Consider the following 22,339-nt stretch of genomic DNA (forward strand, 5'->3'; position numbering starts at 1 on the left):
AAATCTTCAATTTGTTCTTGGACCAACCATTGTTTGACCTTTAAGTGAGGTACTTTAACCAGTTTCTTCAGTAAATATTCAGCTGTGCACACCTATGCTATGTGCAAGAAGACAAATGCAATTCACCATGTATAAGGGGTATATGGTGAACAAATAAGTAGTCCAAAAGGATTCCAGTGTTACTCTGAAACTTCTGCTTGGCAAGCCTGCTGCTTGTACAGTTGATCTCTTCCGCCCTTTGAGAGATTTGGGCACTTTTCTTAGCTTGTGGTTATCAGCTTGGTCCTCTTGATGTGTCGTGTTTTTCAACTAGCGTGCAAGCATGCTCGTGAGTGTCGCACAGCAGACAGGACAGGCAAGTTAGAGCTCTACCAAACTTCCTGTTTACATTTCTCAGCCTCAGAGACAAAGGCATTTATTTTCTTTTTACAAAATGGCTGCCTTCGTAATTGTTTTGTCCATCGGCAAAGTATGAACTTAAGTTGCAGGAACTGCCATGCTCATTGCTGTGTTAATGTATTGTGTCTCTCAGAATGTCTGTGTGTCCGTCTGCACCATAAACTGCTCTTTGCAAATGCCAATGATATCTTCAGTGTCATATTTGTGCAAACCTGACTTGCATTATTTTTTTAAGCTTCTGGTTGCTCAAACCCCAGTGTACTCAGTGTACTGAGTGCTCATTGAATCAACAGGACAGAGGACTGTGATGTAATGGCAAACATACATTTAACCTTTATTAGACTTTTTATACACTGGAGAGAAACAACCCAGCCAGACACAAGAACAGGACAGGACAAATCCAGTCGATAAATCACTTAATTGATCGAGTATATTGATTTTGCACTGAGAATTTCTGAGAGGCATAAGGGTGCACATACTCTTCACTGCCAACCTTTATGTTGTACCACACAATTTGGAGCAAGGGTGTCAAACTCCGGTCCCGGGGGACTGCAGTGTCCACAGGTTTTTATGGTTTTCTTTCAATTAGTAGCCAATTAAGGCCCAGAGAACAAGGTGTGTGGACTCTTTAGCCAATCAATAACTTAGATTAATCACTTGTGCTGGAACACATAGAAAACCAGCAGACATTACAACCCTCCGAGACTGGGGTTAGACAAACTTGATTTAGAGTCAGACTGTCCCACACTGCTTCAGTTACGGAGAAGAGGAAAAGAGAATATAGTATCACTGGACAACTGCTGTTTTAACACAAGGAACTGCCGCAGGCTGACAGACACGAGAACTGAATAAAAAAATCCGTAGGCTACTCTTCAAAATCTGGCCTTGGAAAGGACTGGTTCACTTCAGGATTCCATTGGAATCCAAAATGTGATAAAATATTGCAATAGTTTGCATGGGTTACCAAAAATCATGCCGTATATTCAATAAAAAGATCTCTGTATGGTGTGGAGTGATCTTATTAAAAAAACCTATTTATATCCACATGCCACTGTTGCACTCTTAAAAGAGCAGTTTTCATTGTTAAAGGTACTACAATAAGCACATGTTTGCAATCTGGGAAAGAACACCTTTCAAAAACACCTCTTTAAACAAGGTATTCTCCTTTCCATTTTCAGCAAACAGCTGCGAAAGTGCGCAACACAACAGTCTTAAATCTACAGCTTGAGAGAGCCTTGTCGAATAGAATACGTTGCGTTGACTGTGACAGAGACAGCAAGAGAGAGGATTGGAAGCTGTATTTGAATTGATTGTGTGATAGAAAATCCTGAGTAAGTTTGACTGAGACAACATGACGAAGAGCCATTCTGGCGGGCCTGTTCTGTACACGGAGACAAAACTGAAAACGCTCACAAGGCAAGAAGAATGCTGCATCAAAGTTTCTTTCATCAATGGTTCTCTGTTCTTTACGTAGATATCTGTTAAGTTTCCCCTGAGGAAATGTTTTTGTCCCTGTGGAGTGTACTTATTTTTAGCTGCTGCTGTAATTTAAAGGACTGCTATTGTTCAGGGCCACCTACAACACACACACACACACACACGCACACACACACACATATATGGAAATGCACTGCTGACATTTGTCATGCATGCTGTGACCATTAGGATGTAAATCTGGCATGAAGAGGTTAAAAGATTGTTATCTGACCATAATAGCAGTCAGCAGTTTCAATAAAGCAGGAAATGAAACAAAAACAGAACCCTATCATAACAGGAAAACATATGGAGAGAAATATTTTCCTCGCAATGATTTCGACCTAATAAACAATTTACATATTAACTTGCCATGCATAACTGTTTAACAGAAAGAGTCCACTGTTTGCAAGCAATATAATTTGCAAGCAATATAATTCGAAATATAGATTCATTAGTTCATGCTAACTGCTCGCCACGAAACACATTTTCTTTGAGATATATATAGGAACCTAAGCATATGCAACATCTGTTGGAACCGAACCACCGCAAGTAAAACAATTTATATATATATATATATATATTTTAATTGAATAGCAACATGTCTCACGCTTTGACTGAGGGCCACGCGACCAACAGATGCCCCTGAATTGCGCGAGGTTAATCCATCCCTGTGTTCGCTCAGTAACGCTCCCCTTGCAGATTACAGAGAACTCCAAACCATCTGTTACCCAGCTCCTCGCGCGGCGAGCCATTCAGTAGAAATTATACATCAATAAAAGCCTTAATATACATTGTTTTATTTTTTTGTTTTGTTTGTTTTTTTGGTTTGGTTTTTTTGTGGAAATTAACATTATTATAGTAAATTGGAGCCAATATGATATAATGTACAGCATAATACTATATATACCACCCTTTCAAATGTGTTCATTTCACCTTCAGAAGGGATATAAACCCCCTATATCCCCTAACTTGAAAATCTGTCAATCATGTTTAGGCCTACTGGTCGATTTCTGGAGACGAAAGACTGACACCGAATACATTCTAATGTATGACGGGAGATCACTGACATTAAATTAGAATTTAACCTTTAAAATTGTATGCATCATCTACAGTGCAACCCATGCATGACGAATAAATACAGTGCACTCAAACACCTCCACGTAGGCCTACATCACGCCCTAAAAATGAAATTGTCTAACAAGTATGTTGTGTAACTTGTACCATTTTATCAGCCAATGAGGTAACAGAAAACATGCTGCGTAAACATAGCAGCAAAACACCATTATGACCACTAGAGGTCAGTGTTGAGCCATAGAGGGAAGCTCCACTTACCTTTAATTTCTTATTTGTTAATCATAGAATAAGAGGATAAACAAATGAATGACTAAAATGTTTTTGACGATTCTTTCAAATATACAGTTATTAAAAGTGACACTTTAATGAGCTATCCACGGTCTAGTAAGAACTTTCATTTGGAATATATATAGAAACATCATATTTTACGCAGCTTTATTTTATAGACACTTTGCATGAGATAAAAACGATATGCCATACCACATGCTTGGCCTACATTACGTTACTGTCATTTCTGTAATTGTAAAATGCCATTTCAGACTACTGTGTCATTTCTGTCATTTTAAAATGCCATTTCAGATTTCAGACAACTTTGGACTTTGGAATGTTCTGAACAAGAAACTACGTAATGTCGGCATAACATCATAAAACCGTCTGTTCCAAAATCTGCGCTGCCTTCCTGGCTTTTTAGATGATATGATCCCAATACCTAAGAAAGGGTCAGTATACAACTATAGATTAATGTTCCTAGAATATGCGAACCTTTCTAAGCAATAGATGTAAGATAGCGACACAAACTGTCAGGGTTGATTCAAATAAACTCCGATTTGTAACATTTTCTCAACTGCACACAGGAAAGCACAACAGACTGGGAAGAATTATTATTAAAAATGTTAAATTAACGTTTATAAAAAGAGAGGGAGAGGGAGAGAGGGCAGAAATACAACCCACACTTTGAGTTCAGCATTTAAATTAGATTACATTCAGAGAAAGCGAATCATAGATGTTCCTTTCGAATACTTTGAAGACTATACGTGCATTAACGTGTCTATAGTAACGAATTTGAAGTAAATAACGTTGGAATGTTAAATAAATAATGTTGTCATTATTCACTTTAATATTCTTTATAAGCCTTCAAATTTGTGGCATACACAAATTACAGTGCTGCTAAATTCCTTTTAATTTGACAGTAGCCATAAATGGTTAAGTTGTCTGAATAGGCTGGCTGTATAAAATCGATCAACAAGTTGCGCATACAGCATTTTCTTCGTTTTCATAGTGGGATAAAAAAAAAGTTTCCAAAATGGGGGTGGAGGCTCAGGCATTCTATTTATAATTGGCTTAGAGAAAATTTTGCAACTGCTGTAAAGGTCAATGAAGGAGTTGGCTGGAAAATAAGCAGAAGATTTTTGGACATGCGCAGATGTAGGATGCCATATTGGAACGAAGCTTCGGCTGGGCAGCTGAAAAAGACACCGCTCGCCTTGTCCAACTGATCAAAAGGGGGTTGCGAATTTTGACGCTGAAAAACTTCATTAAGGTAAGACAGGTGGTTAGTGATTATTTCTTTAAGTAGTTATTCGTTCCGTCTGACACGGTTCGTCGTTTTCTCCGCGATTCAACCCGTCTGAAAGGTTTTTCCTGGTTAAAACATTAAGCTGCTCCGAGGCTGTTTTTCTAGAAACAGAAATACTGTAGCTAACAGGAGGCAAGTTGTACAAAGTGTTTTGCTAAGTACAATTATTCCTTTCACGAATGACGTTGCAAATCGTTTGACAGCGCATTTAACTTTTGGCTCGATGAGTGCGTACAGTGTGTTTCATTATCAGATTCGCATTAACTATTAAGACGAAAAATCATTGAATGCATGAAAATATTATTTTTAATGTAAGCTTTTGATCAGAAAACACAGATATTTTGTTATTTCCACCTTTCGATTTTATATTCCATGTGACCTCCTTTCGATTTCAAGGGACCACGCTTCTATACTGTAGCCCATTTTAATGGAATCTATATACACTACAGTGAATTCGGTTTTAATCATCCTTTTTCCTGTTAATATTCTGTAGGTGCGAAATGTTTGAGCTCAAGGATTGTTGCGCAAAGGCATAGAAATGCTGGGCACAGCTCATGTCCGACCTCTACAACATGGCGCGTTGAGGTGTGCAAATTTGAAAATAAATACTTTGAATTGGGAAAAAATAAAACAAAGAGAGTTATCCGTTTGGTTTTAGTTTCTTTAGATATATCTAAGCGTGCTCTAATGAATTAAATACAAAGTGTGTCCGCTTCTGTGTCGTTTGCGTTTTTTTCCGCTGCAATACTTTTTTCCCATTTTGCCAAGTACTTTAACGGAGTGCCAAATATATAATAACCAATACGCTGTGTAGCTTTCTGCACTCGTAAGAACGACGATGACACCCTCTCTTACAAATGCAATGCATGTTTCCTGTTTCATTTTTAAAAAGCCACTCTGTACAGCAACTGTAAATGGATATGCAATATACACATATCCTGCATTTATTTTTATGTCACCGAGTTCAGTTATGTAGCAACACAAACTCCGTAATAATTGACAAAATACAGATGTTTGTCATCTCATACACGACCATTTTCGATAATGTTGTTGTCTATTTTTTAATTTACGCAGTTAGGGTATTTATGTACTCAATTATTGCGCGATTGGGCCAAATCATTGGGTTAGCTGCGCGCTGGCCATTTACAGAGGATTGCTTGCCTATTATAAATTATTTTAAAATTATTTTGGATCGCATTGTTACGATGCGGGTTCTTCAGACAATCGTTTGTTCTTAGTCTTCGTGACATCACCAAACACCACCAGCAAACACACTTTGAATGTCACTTTCATTTAACAAATTGTTGGAAGGTCGGCGTTTGGGAGACGCGGCGAAACGTATAATTGCGACAGGACATTACCAATGCTATGTTTTATTCTGTCAACTGAACGACAGTATGAATAAAGACTAGGATCAACATAGTTTCAAGTGTCGCAAAATAAGGTAAACCACTTCTGTTGATCATTCATACAGGACTTATCGATGCGTTCAGAGTCTTGCGTCATATCTCTTCTAGCATTGATAAAGCTCAACGTTGTATTTACATGGTAAAGGCCGATTAGATTCTCAGAATGAGGAAGTGAAATGAATTCTGGCTACGCTATTTATATGTACTTTTGAATTTGAAGTGAGGGTATGATTGCTCATGTGGGAGAGAAAAATATAGGGCAAGTTTCACGAAAAGTGGGGAGGGGGAGGGGGAGGGGACGGGGTGGGAATGCCCAGTGATGCTCTGCTATAGGTGTAGAGCTTAGGTTTCTGAACCAAAAGTAGATCTGTGGTGGCTGCATTTCAGTTGTTTGAGTAATGCCATTGTGTTGGGGAATAGCCTATTTCTCCGTTGAGAATGTACCGCAGCCTACAATAGTACAATGGAGTAGCTTCATTGGTTTTGGTAAGGCATATGGGATTCCCTCGAAGTAATTTATGCGTTCCGTGCCTGGCAACAGTTTCTCTTCCACATTAACACATTTCTCCCTAGAGTGGATTTTGGTGAAGGCGCGGTCACCAGCAATGGTTTCGTAAACTTTGCTCATGAAACGCCGAATAAACCGGAGACCGTGCACAATCTCTTGCACGTTTGCGACAGCAAAATGTAGGCTAGTCTGCTACTCAGTGATCTCAAAGGGACTCCATTAGTTTTGTGCGAAAGCAGGCTCTCCAAGCCAAATGTGTCCTTTGGTGAATTAGCCTTGCTCAATAACTGCGTTATTACTGAAGTCAGGTAAGAGCCTAAAGGCTGATTTCATTTTCTTAATATGGACTGAAACGTTTTTTCTAATAAATATTTTACATAAGCCTACGGGACTGGAGCAGGCGGAATTGTAGCCTATAATAAAACGTGAATTTAACGTTTCAGTTGGAGCATGGAAACTGCTTAACATGATGTGACGATGTAAAGGAAAGCAACACCTGCATTGTAACCGTGCAGAAACCTAATTATAAAAACTGACGGATGGAAAATGTAAAATGCGGAAGGTAATTTTATATTATTTCCTCGTAGGATTCAACCCCCGGCAGTCTCAAACATCCAATACGGCATTTCTTCTGTAGAACAAATAGAAAGCATTTTTAAACTACCAGTTACCTAGTTACCTGATAACTTGCTGGCATAATATACGTTTGACAGCTTACCTGCAGGTGTACTTAATGTTAACAGTATCGCATTTTCGTCATTTCCACGTGTATCAGGTTTATTGTCATTATGGGGGGTCTTTAAAGCAGGTTATTTGGAGCTGTAGGAGGAGAGGAAGAAGGGAATTGGGCGTTTGTTCTTGACAGCTGTGATTCCATTTCTTCATGGTTGGCTTTTGTCCGAAAAAGAGGTGGAAAAGAAAAATTGAATAATTGCTATAATTGAAGACGATTTCGAACAAAAAGTTATTGTTTTTTGACCTATTGATAAGGAGACTTTACTCACTGCTGTTGCGCAAAGACGTTGATTATTTAATTAAGATGGCAAATTAATCCATGTGTGTTGCTGCCAAGTTCGCAATGGTTCTAAGATAATGTGCCAGCAAAACCTGTGTTTTGGATATCATTTGGTCCAATGTAAACATATAAAATGTAATGTAAACATATGAAATGGCAAATATAGCCACACATTACGTAGGCCAACCAAGATTAACTTTGAAATTGAAACATTTCCTTCATTTCTGCATTTGGTTTCCAGATATACCATTTGGATGTAAATGGTAAATGGACTGCATTTATATAGCGCTTTTATCCAAAGCGCTTTACAATTGATGCCTCTCATTCGCCAGAGCAGTTAGGAGTTAGGTGTCTTGCTCAAGGACACTTCGACATGCCCAGGGCGGGGTTTGAACCGGCAACCCTCTGACTGCCAGACAATCGGTCTTACCTCCTGAGCTAGCTACAAAAAGAAAAAGAAGCAGATCTGAGATTTGAACTATCCCTACACTTGTTGAATTCTTCAGCCACACATAGGCCTAATGACCAACAGCAACCCCTTGCTTTTAACATATTGTTGCTCCATCCTGTTAAAACCAAATGACCCTGTTGAATATGTGGGCTGTTCTTTATTTGGGTGATTGTTAATGGTGGACTTCTTGCCTGAAGTTGTTGTTTACTCTGTATTGAGCACAGAGTATTTATTTATTTATTTATTTTTATCTCAGTCAGCTACTGCTAGGAAGCAGTGGAGGAGACACTGAGGCGTCGACATTAAGGAGAGTCCACAGTTTGTTACTTAACTCCTGGAGATAAGCCCATCTCTCTGTCTCATCCTGCTTGGCGTGCGTTCTGTTTGAATTTTGCCATTCTTACTTGACCGGAGTAATTGTGAGGTGTTTGTTTAATAACCAGCGAAGCGGAAGTGGTGGGAAATCCCATCCTATGAGAAAAGAGTAAGAAATAAGTAACACTGTGTTACAACAGTCAGCTAGGGCGATTAATATCAGATGTTTACCTTCTGAGAAGGGGAGAGTAAATTGAGTGAAAGAAGGGAGGGCTTGTTTATGTTGAAACGTAATAGACAGCACCTCAAGGTCCGTCAGCGGGAGTTCGCCGGTTGTCGTTTTTTTTTTTTTTTTGGCGGCGCTCAGAGATGCTACAGAAAGGCGTCCGTAATGCCCCCAGGGAGCCCCCACGGCCCGGTGGGACGCTGGTGTGTAGCGCCACCTTAAGGGCTAAGGGAGAAAATGCGGTAACGAACATGGCCTCCATCTGTTGTGCGGATCCAAAATGTTTTGCGGGGTCTGGAGAGAGGATTTCATGTACGTGGCGGGCACCCCGTGCTGCATGACGTGCGCGTCACGTATGATTCTGATGCCTTGCATGCTTATAGATGCACATTCACCTGAGCCATTCAAATTTAGCACCATGACTAAGGGCATGGGCATGGCAGCAGCACCCCTCTAAGGAATCAAACCTGCAAGCTTTGTTGTGATCAGCCAAGCTCTTACTACTCTACACTACCACACTGCTGCTGTGGTTGCTGGGGTTTTTTTTTCATGTGAAATGAAGTTTAAAAACAATGTTAAAAAAAAAAAAAAACTACAACAGACAGAACATAACCGTGATAGATTTGTTAATCACTTAATTCTCATCTCATTAAGTGTCCTGAACAAATAAGAAAGGGCACTTTTGGTTTGTACGGCTCAACCAGGCTAATCAATAAGGGGGTCTTACTGTCACAATATGGGGGCTTATTGCCACTTTGTTGTGCGTGCTGTGTGGGATTAAAGGGGGGTGGGAGCGGGGGGGGGGGGCTCTAATACGGTCTGGATTGTGCTGTTTGATTATTTCACTGGACCCTTAGGATCTTCTCAGTAGAGGGGAAAGAGGGAATCCTATCACAGAGGCCACACTACCCTGCCCAATGCACGCGCATTCTAAATTATTATCTTAAAAATCACGATGCGTTAGTGCATATGTATTTTGTAGTTGTTCCAGTGACCTTTGGTATGCACCTATTGTGTGCCGCTTTGGATAAAAGCGTCTGCCAAATAAATGTAATGTAATGTAATGTTATGTAGTGCATATAGAATTTGCAGTCGTTCAAAACGTAGTGAATGTACTTGCATTAAAAAATAACAAATGCCCTCTGCATTTGTATTCAGAGAACAATTTTCTCAGTTCAAAATGCGGTGTCATTAGTTCATATTGTGTCAGTTAGTCAACATGCATCTTGGTCTTGAATTTGTGTTAATTAAGAGATGAGATAACTGATGAGCTTAAGTCACTCGTCACAGTATTTGAAAATCATGCTTGAAAATACTATTATTTTTATGACTAATCTAATTATTAGAGAATGGATCCAGACCAGGATTTACGGTAATCACACATGAAATTCAGTTCATTGTTGCTTCTGGAGGATGCGCACATTTTATCAGTGTGGTTTTAGAATATTCTTTGGCTGCTGATTTGTGTTATTGAGATAATCAAAGCCCTTCGTCCCCAAAGTCTTAACGACACTTCAGTTCCTTTCGGCATAAATAATGACTCCCTGAAAAGAAGATCTGCATTCACTCAGACTTTCAAGCAGGGGAATTAGAAATATCAATGAATTATCTGTTATTTTATAATAGGTTCTAAGGCTGTCCCTCATGAATATTGATTAGGATTAATGACTCAGATAAAGTAAGACGATAATGTGCTTAATAATGAGTCTCATCCCTTGTGTTTTCTCGATACATTGTTATGGCTCAGAGGGTGCGGTTTACATACTTATTTGGTATGAATGTAGACGAGGTGTTAGACCAGATTCGCTCTTTTGTGTCTGCCTGAATATTTTCTTATATTCACTGGAAAGCAAATGCTGCTAAACAAGTTGTCAGTATCATGCAAGGACCGTGTCTCTTTTGTATCAGTTAGTTTTTACAGACGTTGAAAATTCCCATTCAGCTGTGTATGTCTTGGAACTTAATAATGTATAAGGTTAGATCAGAGCTACCTGTGATAAATATATTTAAAAGTATGTTGGCCAATGGAAAAAAATAAACATTTTTTTTTTGTTGTTGTCTTTTGGGTTATAGTTTCTGGAAATATGCCACCATAATGTCACATTTGGAAGGTGTGTAGTCATTCAAAATGTTTGGATTGAATTGGAATACTGAAAGTGAGTTGAAACACTTGTTTTTCCTGATCATTAGTGCATAAGCCAACATCCATTCCATTCGTGATTGATGCTGGAATGTTCCAATCCTAGAATGCATGCAAAAAGGAAAACTTTAAACGTATTTGAGTTTATATTGGTTTGTGAGGAGAGCCTGGAAACCTGGTGTGAAAGAACAGATAATTCAGTGATTTTATTCGTTTCCCTGCTTGAAAGTCTGAGTGTGTACAGATCTCTTTTGCAGAGTCATTATTTACACTGAAGGAACTGGATTTTCCGAAAGTGCTGGAGAAGTAGGCTGTGATTATCAGCAGACACAGAATATTATAAAAAAATCAAATACTATTGTCAACAAAATCAAGAACGCAAAAACTATTTTGTATTGCCTTTTCTCTCCTACACACTGTTACGCCCGGTCTGTGGAGAGGCTGAATATGACATTGATGGTTTTTTCAGTAGGCCCACAATAACAGAACATCCCTCAATACAACCAGGACAAACAGACATATTTCATCATTTTGCAGAGCTATGGCAGCACAGCTAGCAAGCATACGACCACAAAACATGACAATAGCCTAACAAATACTTGCCCATGCTGAGTTTGATTTATTCGTTTGTGTGTGAGTGTGTGTGCGCGTGTGTGTGTGTGGAGGTGGGGGGGGGGGGGGGGGGGCTGTGTTGCTGTAGTACTGTGTGGTCTTGACACATCGCTCTTCAAAGATGTGCAGTATATTGTTAATATCTGCTCATTTAAATGTAAACATTCATGACAGCTTTCCTGCAGGTAATAATGCATATTGAATAACATTCAATATGTTATTCAAATTATTTAGAATCATGTTTGAAACTGATTAAAGATTATCATTAATCATCCGTCTGAGATTGGGAGTTTGTACACGCCGTGGTTACTAGATATACTCGTTGTGAACTGAATGTGTCTTAGACTGTAGATGTGTGCACAGGTATTTAAGAACAGCTAAACCCATTTCTGTTGACCATTGCTAAGCCACCATAGACACTCTCAGACATGTCACCCTTTGAAAATGTGCTTGTTTCCTCTTTAACAATGTATGGATCCTCTAATACAGCTACACTTACAAAGCTAGCTGTAAAACGCATTCAAAGCCCAGCTGTAAAACCATTGCTGTATACCAAATTTTGAGCCAGTTTTTTTATTTTTTTGTTTTCTTACCTTGAAATGCTACAAATTATTTGCAGTACTGAGGTTGAAGCAAGATCAGTCAAATTTGTACTTGTATGAGGTAATCATCAACAAGGATACGGTGTTTCGGGTTCCGATAATTGCCGCAATTCATTTGTCATTTTCAAGAGTTTCCACAGGTCAAACACCCACCACTAATGACACAATATAACACGTGAATAGAAAATAAAATCTGCACTTTTTTTTATTTGAGCTTGCGGCTCAGCCTACAGGCTTCTGCAGCATTTCCCACACACTGAAGTTTTTGGTGTTCATCTGTTCTGCAAGATTCTATGAGTGCAAACAGGATGAAATAGTCTAAATCAGAGTTAAACAGCCTCTATCATCGTTTATTTAATCCGGAACATTTCGTACTTGGATAAATGCAACAGATGGAAGCAAAAGATGCGGTTGGTTTTTTATTGACATTTTTCACGCTGGTGATGTGTACGTATAGTGGATTGTCACTGAGTGTAAGCTCTAGAAGAAGTCTCGGTGAAAATGCAACTGCCGTATATATTACTTTGTTGTGCAACATTGTGTGGCAGTGCTGTTAACAGTACTTTGGGACTCTTATCTTCATTACAACCATTTCTGTATTTTTAGGTGTGGCACTTGTAAGGTTTTGAAACTGTCTTTGCAATATAGGACCTTGACTTATCCGTATTTACATACAGAATTTTGATAATGTGAAACAGATTATCAGGTATCTTTTAACTGTTCTGCTTCCTCTTTTCAAACGTCTGGTTTAGAATGGCACTGCCCACTCTGCTTTGCAACTGGTGGTTGAAGGTCTAGTCATGGGGAAATTTCTATCCATCCACCCGACAAATTACACTTCTATAAATACCTCATTGAGACAGATATGGTGTAATTTCAACACCATGAGTGTTCATTTGAGTCCACAACGGGTTAGACTGTCCCCTATCAGTGCAAAATATGTCTCTGTCAGAATTCATTTAACACTAACCTTTTTTGCTGTGTGGATAGAATGAGGATTTGTCTCACTGCTTTGCCTGCCTTAACATGCAAGTCAATGCTGATCTCTTTACTGCAAGGCCTTATGTGTGCAAAGAATTGCTGCTGCACATGGTTTGATATTCAAATATTCAAACTTGGGATGCCACATCGTCCTGGACAACCCAGCAGACAAGCATTTCATTACTCTTTTGCCTTGTGTGTTCTGTGTATACGGCAAATACAGTACCTACCTACCTCTATGTTTACACGAAATAAAACCAAACACACATCCCTCTGCTAAAAGAGGGTTTTGGAGAGACTGTGAAAAGGGTCTTAATTTAGAAAAAAAAATACAATTCTTATTGTGTTAAACTGAAAAAAATCATTATGGAATCTTTGAATAGTTTTTATGGTCGAGGTATTTTCTCTATTCAACTGGTGATGTTCATGACTCACATTTTCTACGCAGAATATGGAGCCTGTAACCGTATATTCTGTCTGTAGTGCACAGGAGAACATGCAATGCTACAGAACCATTAAAATTGCAGATGGATGCCCGGAGAGAAAGCTGGCTAGTCTGCGCTGATATATAGACGCATGTTTTTATTAGTCAGGCCCACACACATTCGTCCTACCTAAATAACTTGAGCCAGAGGAGGGTTTTTTTTCCCCCCTTCACCTAAGATTCTGGTGAATGAGTGTGGTGTGATTCAGTGAAGTCATACTGTAGGTAGATGGTTTTTGCTTGGCGGTGGGCACTGAGCACGTGCAAACAAATGTTACAGGTGGGAAGACCCGAAGGACATGCAGTGAAAGAGGTACCCAGGAGACGGGCGTTCAGTGACCGGGGGCAACGAGGGGAACACGATGACATCAGTCGCGGCCAAGGGTCAGGAAACATCGTCACTGCTGATGGGGAAATCTCCGGCCAATGGGGGCGGAGAACAGGTGCACTCAGGTAAGTGTGCGTGTGCCAGATTCTTTCCATCGGTTTTTTTTTTTTTTTTTTTCCAAATGTCACGAAAAGAAGAAGGGGGGTAAGTTGGCCTACGCTTAAGGGAGACGTCAGTCTTGAAAGGGAGCGGGTATTCTCTAAAACAGGCTTCATCTAATGCCCGACTCTGCCTTGTGCCGGGCAGAAAGAGATTTATTTCCCATTCCGCTGCCGTTCATTTAACAATTGTTATTGTGCGGTCGGGTTTCGGTGGGTTTTTTTTCCTTCGGGCGTCTGAATGAGCGCAGGGCTGTGGGTGAGCGCGAGCGGGGCCTTGGCGCTCCTGCGAGCGCCGCCTCATTAAAGCCGCGAGCGTGGGCGCGCCCGAGGGCGAGGACGAGAGTTCTGCCGCCGCCGCCGAAGCTGCGCGTGAGTCATTCCCAGAGACGGAGGAGCGGCGGCCGCTTCGAACGACAGGGCGTGCGTCAGGATCCCGGCTTACTCACAGTGCAGGGGCCACAGCTGTACCTTTACTCACAGCGCAGGGGCCACAGCTGTACCTTTACTCACAGCACAGGGGCCACAGCTGTACCCTTACTCACAGCGCAGGGGCCACAGCTGTACCTTTACTCACAGCGCAGGGGCCACAGATGTACCTTTACTCACAGCACAGGGGCCACAGCTGTACCCTTACTCACAGCACAGGGGCCACAGCTGTACCCTTACTCATAGCACAGGGGCCACAGCTGTGCCCTTACTCACAGCGCAGGGGCCACAGCTGTACCCTTACTCACAGCACAGGGGCCACAGCTGTGCCCTTACTCACAGCACAGGGGCCACAGCTGTGCCCTTACTCACAGCACAGGGGCCACAGCTGTGCCCTTACTCACAGTGCAGGGGCCACAGCTGTACCCTTACTCACAGCACAGGGGCCACAGCTGTACCCTTACTCACAGTACAGGGGCCACAGCTGTACCCTTACTCACAGCACAGGGGCCACAGCTGTGCCCTTACTCACAGCACAGGGGCCACAGCTGTGCCCTTACTCACAGCACAGGGGCCACAGCTGTGCCCTTACTCACAGCACAGGGGCCACAGCTGTGCCCTTACTCACAGTACAGGGGCCACAGTGTCGGATGCCGTTCTGCAGGGACACCAGCCGTGTGTCAGAGTAGCGCCTGTGTTTAATGAGCTGGACCACGCTGTGCAGTAGGTGCCCAAAGCCAGTCATCGACTGAAGAAGTAGGAGTGCTAAGCACACCTCGCAAAAATAAATCCGTCTCAAATTAATTTGATCACCATTAGCACTAAATTCCTTCAGTTCTGTTTCAGAAATTCAGTGTGATTTACAGAATATATAGGCTGATGACCTATGACCATTTATGTCATGAATATATTTATTTTGTGGCATTAGTCAGGCTTTTATTTTTTTTCTCAAATTGAGTTGGAGGAGTTGAATCAATAAAAGCACTGGAACTGTCAAGCTAATGGTGCATGCACTGATTCTGTGGATGAGTTAATGAATATGAAATCTTTCCAGATTTAGATAAAAATGTCAAATTATTTATCCGGCATTTGCCTCACTGACAGTATAAATGTCAGCCCATATCTGTCAATATAAAAAAAAAAAAAATTCTGACTCATTCTGCTGTGCTTATGTACATATGCATGAAGACAAAGTGCAGATTAATATAGACTGTTATCAGTCAGTATAACTCTTGACAGCACTGGAATGTGTGGTTACACAAGCTATCATTTTGTTGACACTGCCTGGATTTCTATGTCATGACTTAACGCAGGCCACAAAACAAACAAGTTGTCTTGCAACCTGTGTTAAGGCATTAATTGATGATAATGATGCACACATAGAGGATTAGGCAGTGAACAGTACTGATGCTCGGTGACTAGGGTCACGGCCAATAGCTGCAGTCGATACACAACCTTACAACATAAAGTTAGATGCCATAGTAGATGCAAGAGGGAGACAGAGAATGTGGTATCTGAAGTAGTGTAACACAAATGTAGTAATTACATCTTTCTATTTGTTTTGTTGTGTATAAAACATTGGTTTATTAAGGTGTTTAACCAAAAAATGCTCATTTTGAATACTGTTTTCCTGTTGGACATTTTGCAGTGTTGTGTGGTCAAACTCTTCTTGTTGTTGGTTCACCCTACTGCAGATGGAGAATCCGTGGAGGAGGAAGTGGAATTTAACTGGGAGGAGTATCTGGAGGAAATGGGGGCCAATGCTGCTCCACACACGTCCTTTAAACATGTGAGTCACCCAGAGTCACCCTCCTTTTAAAGTAATCGGGGGGTATTCCTGCTTTCAAAGTAATCCAGAGTCACCCTCCTTTCAAAGTTATCCTGAGTCACCCTCCTTTCAAAGTAATTCAGAGTCACCCTCCTTTCAAAGTAATCCAGAGTCACCCTCCTTTCAGAGTCATCCAGAGACACCCTCCTTTCAAAGTAATCTAGAGTCACCCTCCTTTCAAAGTTATCCAGAGTCACCCTCCTTTCAAAGTAATCCAGAGTCACCCTCCTTTCAGAGTCATCCAGAGTCACCCTCCTTTCAAAGTAATCCAGAGTAATCCTCCTGTCAAAGTTATTCAGAGTCACCCTCCTTTCAAAGTAATCCAGAGTAATCCTCCTTTCAAAGTTATCCAGAGTCACCCTCCTTTCAAAGCTGACGCCAAACCGGATTTTTCAGACCAGGCCAAATTTGTACAGTGCTGAATACTGCACACACTGGGAAGCCAAGTGATGAATTCAAATGGTCTGAATTGCCTGCTATTGTTATCCAACATAATAACATTCTTAATGCTGGTTTCTCACTGTAACATTGTAATGGAAGCAGTAGTTGTTAACAGGAACCGTATGCTCTTACAATATTTTGACAATGGGCTTAAACCTTGAAACACATTCGTACCTTAAAGTTGCACCTTGGAGTGTGTTCATAAATGTGCCTGTGACTAATTTACAGTGCAGAACTGGGACAAGCACCCGGATGAAGGACTATGTGTGGTTTACTGTCTCATCTCAAAATGAACGACACATTTAGATGAATCATCTAAATATATTGAGCTCTTTTTTGGCTGTCGCTACAACATCCCTGTCAGTTTGGGAGGGTGCGTACATGCCTGCTAATCTTGTGAAATGTGTGTGGCTTTTGGTCTTTTATATCTGCAGTCTTTTCTGTCTTCCACCAACAAAGATGGTATTTTAATGAACATGTTTCACAGTTTCAATAAAATTAAAAAAAATACAACAGCAAAACTAAATTCTCAGCATTCCAAGACTGTTCCTACACTGTTCCGTGTTACTTAAAAGTTATTCAAGGGACAACCAGGAAGTAAAACAAATGCATGTGACAAATTCCCATGTTTTCCCTAACTGTCCAGGAATATTCTGGAAAACCAAACTGGGACTAAAAAGTATTTGCTGGGCAAAACACAGACGGGAGCTCGCCCAACACCAGTATGAAGGGCCAGCTTCCTCATTTCATGACTTTATTTTTAATACACGAGAAAGACGTAAATACACTCGTCCCCGAGCCAGATGCAGAATTACAGAACGCGGTGGCAGAATAATGTGCTGACATTTTCTGAATGCTATTTGAAGCTGGCATGACTGAGATCCGCAGAAAGATAAGTCACAGCCTGTATTTGAGTAACAATTATGTATATATATATATATTTTTTTTTTTAGATCTGAAAGAACAAGAAAAATCAGAAGGGGTAGAGCGAGCGCCAGAGAAAGATTGTGAATACACAGATAATTTTCCAGTGACTAACACGTATAATAATGGCAAAGTTGCGAATTCGCACTGTACAATATGCACAATAGATTATATGCGCTCTAAGCCGAATCAAGAACTGTTTGCGCTGAAAACTGGTAGAACAACTGCGTCTTTGCATATGAGCAACCACAAAGAATGACTGCGTATGAAAAAATGCAAAAGACATTGCATTTACAATTGAAACTAGGTTTTATGTGTGATATTAATATCTGTATACAAAATATACATGTCTTTATTTATGGAAGCTCTTAAGAGGAGGCTTTTTGAGGAGCTGACCAATGCATGTGGTCTGGAATAGTTGTGAGAATTATGTTTAACAAGTAAAATATCAGATTTTTTTGCCTGATTAGGGTAGTCCTACTCAGTTAAGTGAAATGTTAAAATGTGTGTAATTTGCAGTGAATATGTAATTCTAAAAAAATGTAATAGTCAAACTTCCTGCTTTTCTTTTTGCTGGGAAACAAATTGATACTGTTTCAGCTATTATTCACACAAAAAAAAAAAAAACAGCAGTTCTCTTTACGTAAGGCTAAACAGTTTTCCTCTGCTGTACAATTATCTGTTATAAAGTTAATATCTATCTTATGTGGTTTTGGTTTTGTGTTTCTTCATAACCACATTGTCTTTAAAACAGTGCTGCATATCGGTTGTTGAATTATCGGTTGTGTTAAATCGGTTGAAAAATTCCAGCATTTGTTAAATAACAGAACTTTAATATGTGTCACGTGTTTCTGTCCCTGGAGGGACTTCCACGACAAACAAAATATCACCACATCACCTTCTTTACATTGATGACAATTCTGTACATGCTTTATTCAGGGGGATTTGCTTTATAGAGGCAAGTCTATGAAGTTTGTATGGTTGCATTCATTTTTTATGTTTCCCTTACTCTTCCAGGAAAGTCCCCGATCTCGATAGCTTTGTTTTTTTTTCTCCGGCCCAGATATCTCAGCTGGATTTCACAGAGGGTATTCAAAGTGAAACTGCAAATAGCCAGACAGTCAGTCCTTTTTTGGCCCTGTCTGCAATCCCACAATCCAGCCATTTACAGAAAGTCTAAATCAATGTTTATTTTCTTTTACAATCAGTACTTTTTCCTCTAATGTGTTGCTAATTGGATTTGGGAATTTATTTAAAGTTTCCTCTGTTAAAGTAAGTTAGATAAAGTTGGGTAGTTTGGGTAAGTTAGTTGGTCTTCTGGGGTGTGCCCTGCATATACTGAAGTGCCCCTTTCAGGCCCGTTGTTAACAAACCCAGTCAAACTTGAGCCCTGAGTGTTATTTTCACACAGAACCAGGCCAAATGACTTTTAAGAGTGTATTTACAGGGGTGGGGAAATCATAAATCCATGTGGTCCTATGGGCTATCAAGCAGCCAAATCTGCTACCTCAACCTTAATTTTGGTAGCCCGGATATATGCTGCTAAACCATTACAACCGTGTTTGTATGTGTGTATGTGTGTGCATGTGCATGTGAGTGTGTGTGTGTGTGTGTGTGTGTGTGTGTGCGTGTGTGTGTGCATGTGTGTATGTAAGTGTGTGTGTGTGTGTGTGTATGTATGTGTATGTGTGTGCATGTGTATGTGAATATGTGTGTGTGTATGTGTGTGTGTGTGTGTGTGTGTGAATGTGCATGTGTATGTGTGTGTGTGTGTGTGTGCGTGTGTGCATGTGTATGTGAGTGTGTGTGTTAGAATCTCACTTCATCTCACCACTAACACACTCGCTGTTCCTGTACAGGCCACGGCAGCGGGGAGGACAGCCCCTTGTTGCTTTTCGATATGAGTCATGAGCAGTGGGTGGAACGAATGTCACGCAGAGACACACAAGGCCTTTTAATAATCCCGGGTAATAAATACACGAATAACCACGGCAAAGATGAACCAGTGACCTTTCTCCTTCCTGTGCCCCACCACTTGGCAAGGCCTTCCTAACAGCAAAGGTTACGGTCATACATCTCCACCTATTCCCGCTTTTCTCCTCAATGGGCTCACTCGCTTGTGTGACATTTTCATCCTAAAAAGACCTGCTCACTTTCGCCTGGTGTCCTGGAGCTCTCGCTGTTAAAGTTTGGAGAATAAGTACTCTCCCGTCAGTGACTTATAAACGGTATTATTTATTAGTTTGGTGGCTGTTGTTATCCCGAGCGGCTGTCGTGGCCATCATGATAGGACAGATTTGTACATACTATAAAAACTGCAAGCACAAGCATGGGAACAGAATACAACAAGAGGGCCGCGATAAATCGTCAAGTTATACAGTGTGAAAGCATACAACCAATTAGGCACAAGTGTGCACTTAATTTTTAAATGGTCGCAGGAAAAACCATTCCTAATCACGCGGCATAAAAAGTGCCTAGCACAGAACCATAAAAGCAACCTCTGGAGTAACGTAAGAGGAACCATAAATATGGTTCAACATCAGTTTCTGGGTACAGTGTCCTAAATGCTAGTCCCAATGTTTGTTTTTCTACAAAGGAACAATCCTGCTAAAACTCCATCCTCCATTGTGACATCATCTCATTCTCTGATTGGTTACCCTCAGGTGGAGATCAGCCTACAGAGCAGCTTCCAGCCTGGGATGAAGCTTGAAGTGGCCAATAAGAGCAGCCCGGACACCTACTGGGTGGCCACCATCATCACCACCTGTGGCCAGCTCCTGCTGCTTCGCTTCAGCGGCTATGGCGAAGACCGAAAGGCGGACTTCTGGTGTGACATCATGACCGCTGACCTGCACCCCGTGGGCTGGTGCGCCCAAAACAACAAGGTCCTCATGCCACCCGAAGGTGAGGGCAAGGAGTCAACTATTGAATGGCAGATCCGTCTTAATGCGGCTGCATCCCTTTTTTAGTAATATTTCCCCTTCTGAGAAACATGTCATCTCCTATTTATTTGCGATCAAAGGAGACACATTAACTGTCAGAACAGAACGAAATCTAACATCCAATCTGCGGTAATCTGCATTTTTGTCTACATCCAGTGACACATTTCATTTGTCACTGAAAGTCAAATTTATTACGGGCAGTTACTTTTTAAAATGGCTCACTTAATGGAAACTCCCTTCTTTGACACAGAGCTGAACGCTGAACAAGCATTCAGATGTGTCCTCCAAATTTGTATTTGGAAAATTAAAGATGTTATAGACTTTGTTCATTGCGCTTCTTTACTGATTAGATTATTTTTGAGTTGACATGATGGTAAGATTATCATACATACCATATTTCAATATTTAAATAATCTGTGGATTACATTTATTATTACTTACAATACTTTCAGATTAGCTGTGGCTCCTGTGTGTGTGTGTTTGTCTGTGTGTGTGTGTGTGTGTGTGTGTATGTTTGGTTGTTGGTTTGTGGGGATGTGGTCCACATTTGGAACCTGTAGTCGTATATGATACTTGAACTGATGGATTTGAGTGCTTTAGTTGTCATTTTGTTTCATGCTGCCATCACAGAGTACTCATAGTGATTGGCAATTGGGCCAGAATTGAGGTTTCGGTTGCACAGCAGTATTGCTGTGTAATAAGACATTTATAAGACATCACCCCCCAGAACAGAGCAGTATTGCTGTGTAATAAGACATTTATAAGACATCACTCCCAGAACAGAGCAGTATTGCTGTGTAATAAGACATTTATAAGACATCACCTCCAGGACAGTTGTACCAGCCTTTCCGAAGTATTCAGTGAAATATAGGAATTTTTATAGTAGCACAGTTGGGCTTCTGTGTAAAATTATTGTCTGCTCTCAGTACGCACATGTTTATCATGCAGCTACATATCATCCTTGATTTACAATTCGTGATTTTCTTGTGTGGATACTAAAACCAGATTCAAAACAGGGCGTTTTCTGAATAGCAATGTCATAAAATTAGATTTGCCCAGCTAACTTTTTTTGTAGAAGTTTTGACCGTTGCATCTTAGATCACTGATATGCCCCTGTATATTAGCCAAGTAGACAATGGAAGTGGGCTACTGAAAAAAAAGCATTTTTTGTTTTATGATCAAGATTCAGTGGCTTTATAGAACTCTTTGTACAATGGGATGCTTATATATTCACATAAAATCATGACCATTGTGGAGCATGTCTGAGCAAAATCTCTGTCCTTTGAGTGCCTGAGCGTATACATTGTAATAATCCAGCCACGTCATATCTGTGAATGAACGGCCAGTGATAAGGAGAATGGTAGTAGTGTACAGTATTTTAATTTTTTTTTTTTTTTTTTGAGTGACCATCCCAGCTGCATTATCACGGTTCTCTTTATCTCTTTTTGTTTCTCAGATAACGTTTACCTAAGAAAAGGTAAGCTTTGCTGCAAGTCGCCTGACTCTGTTCTGACTGCTCATGCCGGCTGTGTAACAGTAGAACACGCGCATGTTTGTTCCTTATATCTTCATTTCTGCATTTAAAATGAGCAGATTTTTTCATGCATCTATTTATTTATTTTTTTTACTTTTGTTTGACTTCATACTCTCCTTGTTGCATGTCTCACTGCCTGCTGCCTTTGTGTCAGTCACTGCAGTTTTCTCCCTCCTGTGGGAATAGGCTCCCCTGCTTGTCGCTGCAGCTGCAGAGAGACGTGCATAGAAGCCCCCCCCCCCCCCCCCCCCCCCCCCCCCCCTCATTAGAGTGCTCTTCCCTGCTTCAGGAGGCCTCTTTGTAGGACATGGATGGTAGGAGAAGTTTCAAATGGAGAAGCTGAGTCTGCCAGATCAATGATCGTGGCAGACGCATCAGTACTGTGCCACAAGCCGGTGCGGTTTCATTTCTGGAAAATAAGCCGTTAAAAACTGCAGTGGCGTGTGGTAGGCAGGGTTCCCCCTAAACATGAATGCCCTTCTGTGGC

At 40.8% G+C, this 22,339-nt stretch overlaps 1 protein-coding gene across 4 annotated transcripts in view; it reads left to right on the forward strand.

Annotated features, from left to right (window-relative positions):
• Positions 1-4,339: 4,339 nt before the first annotated feature.
• Positions 4,340-22,339, forward strand: part of sfmbt2 (Scm like with four mbt domains 2) — a 68,230-nt gene continuing 50,230 nt past the window's right edge. Inside the window, exons 1-5 of one of the 4 annotated variants that reach the window (XM_035425827.1) lie at positions 4,340-4,489; positions 13,549-13,721; positions 15,878-15,972; positions 20,040-20,280; positions 21,775-21,795. In XM_035425827.1, coding sequence (XP_035281718.1) covers positions 13,631-13,721; positions 15,878-15,972; positions 20,040-20,280; positions 21,775-21,795 — 448 coding nt within the window. In that variant the 5' untranslated portion in view covers positions 4,340-4,489; positions 13,549-13,630. Of the gene's footprint in view, positions 4,490-6,301; positions 6,421-6,533; positions 6,751-13,548; positions 13,722-15,877; positions 15,973-20,039; positions 20,281-21,774; positions 21,796-22,339 lie in introns of those variants that run through there. The other 3 variants (XM_035425829.1, XM_035425828.1, XM_035425830.1) reach the window with 3 other exon arrangements.

Source organism: Anguilla anguilla, chromosome 7 (genome assembly GCF_013347855.1).
Source record: "Anguilla anguilla isolate fAngAng1 chromosome 7, fAngAng1.pri, whole genome shotgun sequence".
NCBI classification, from domain to species: Eukaryota; Metazoa; Chordata; class Actinopteri; order Anguilliformes; family Anguillidae; genus Anguilla; species Anguilla anguilla.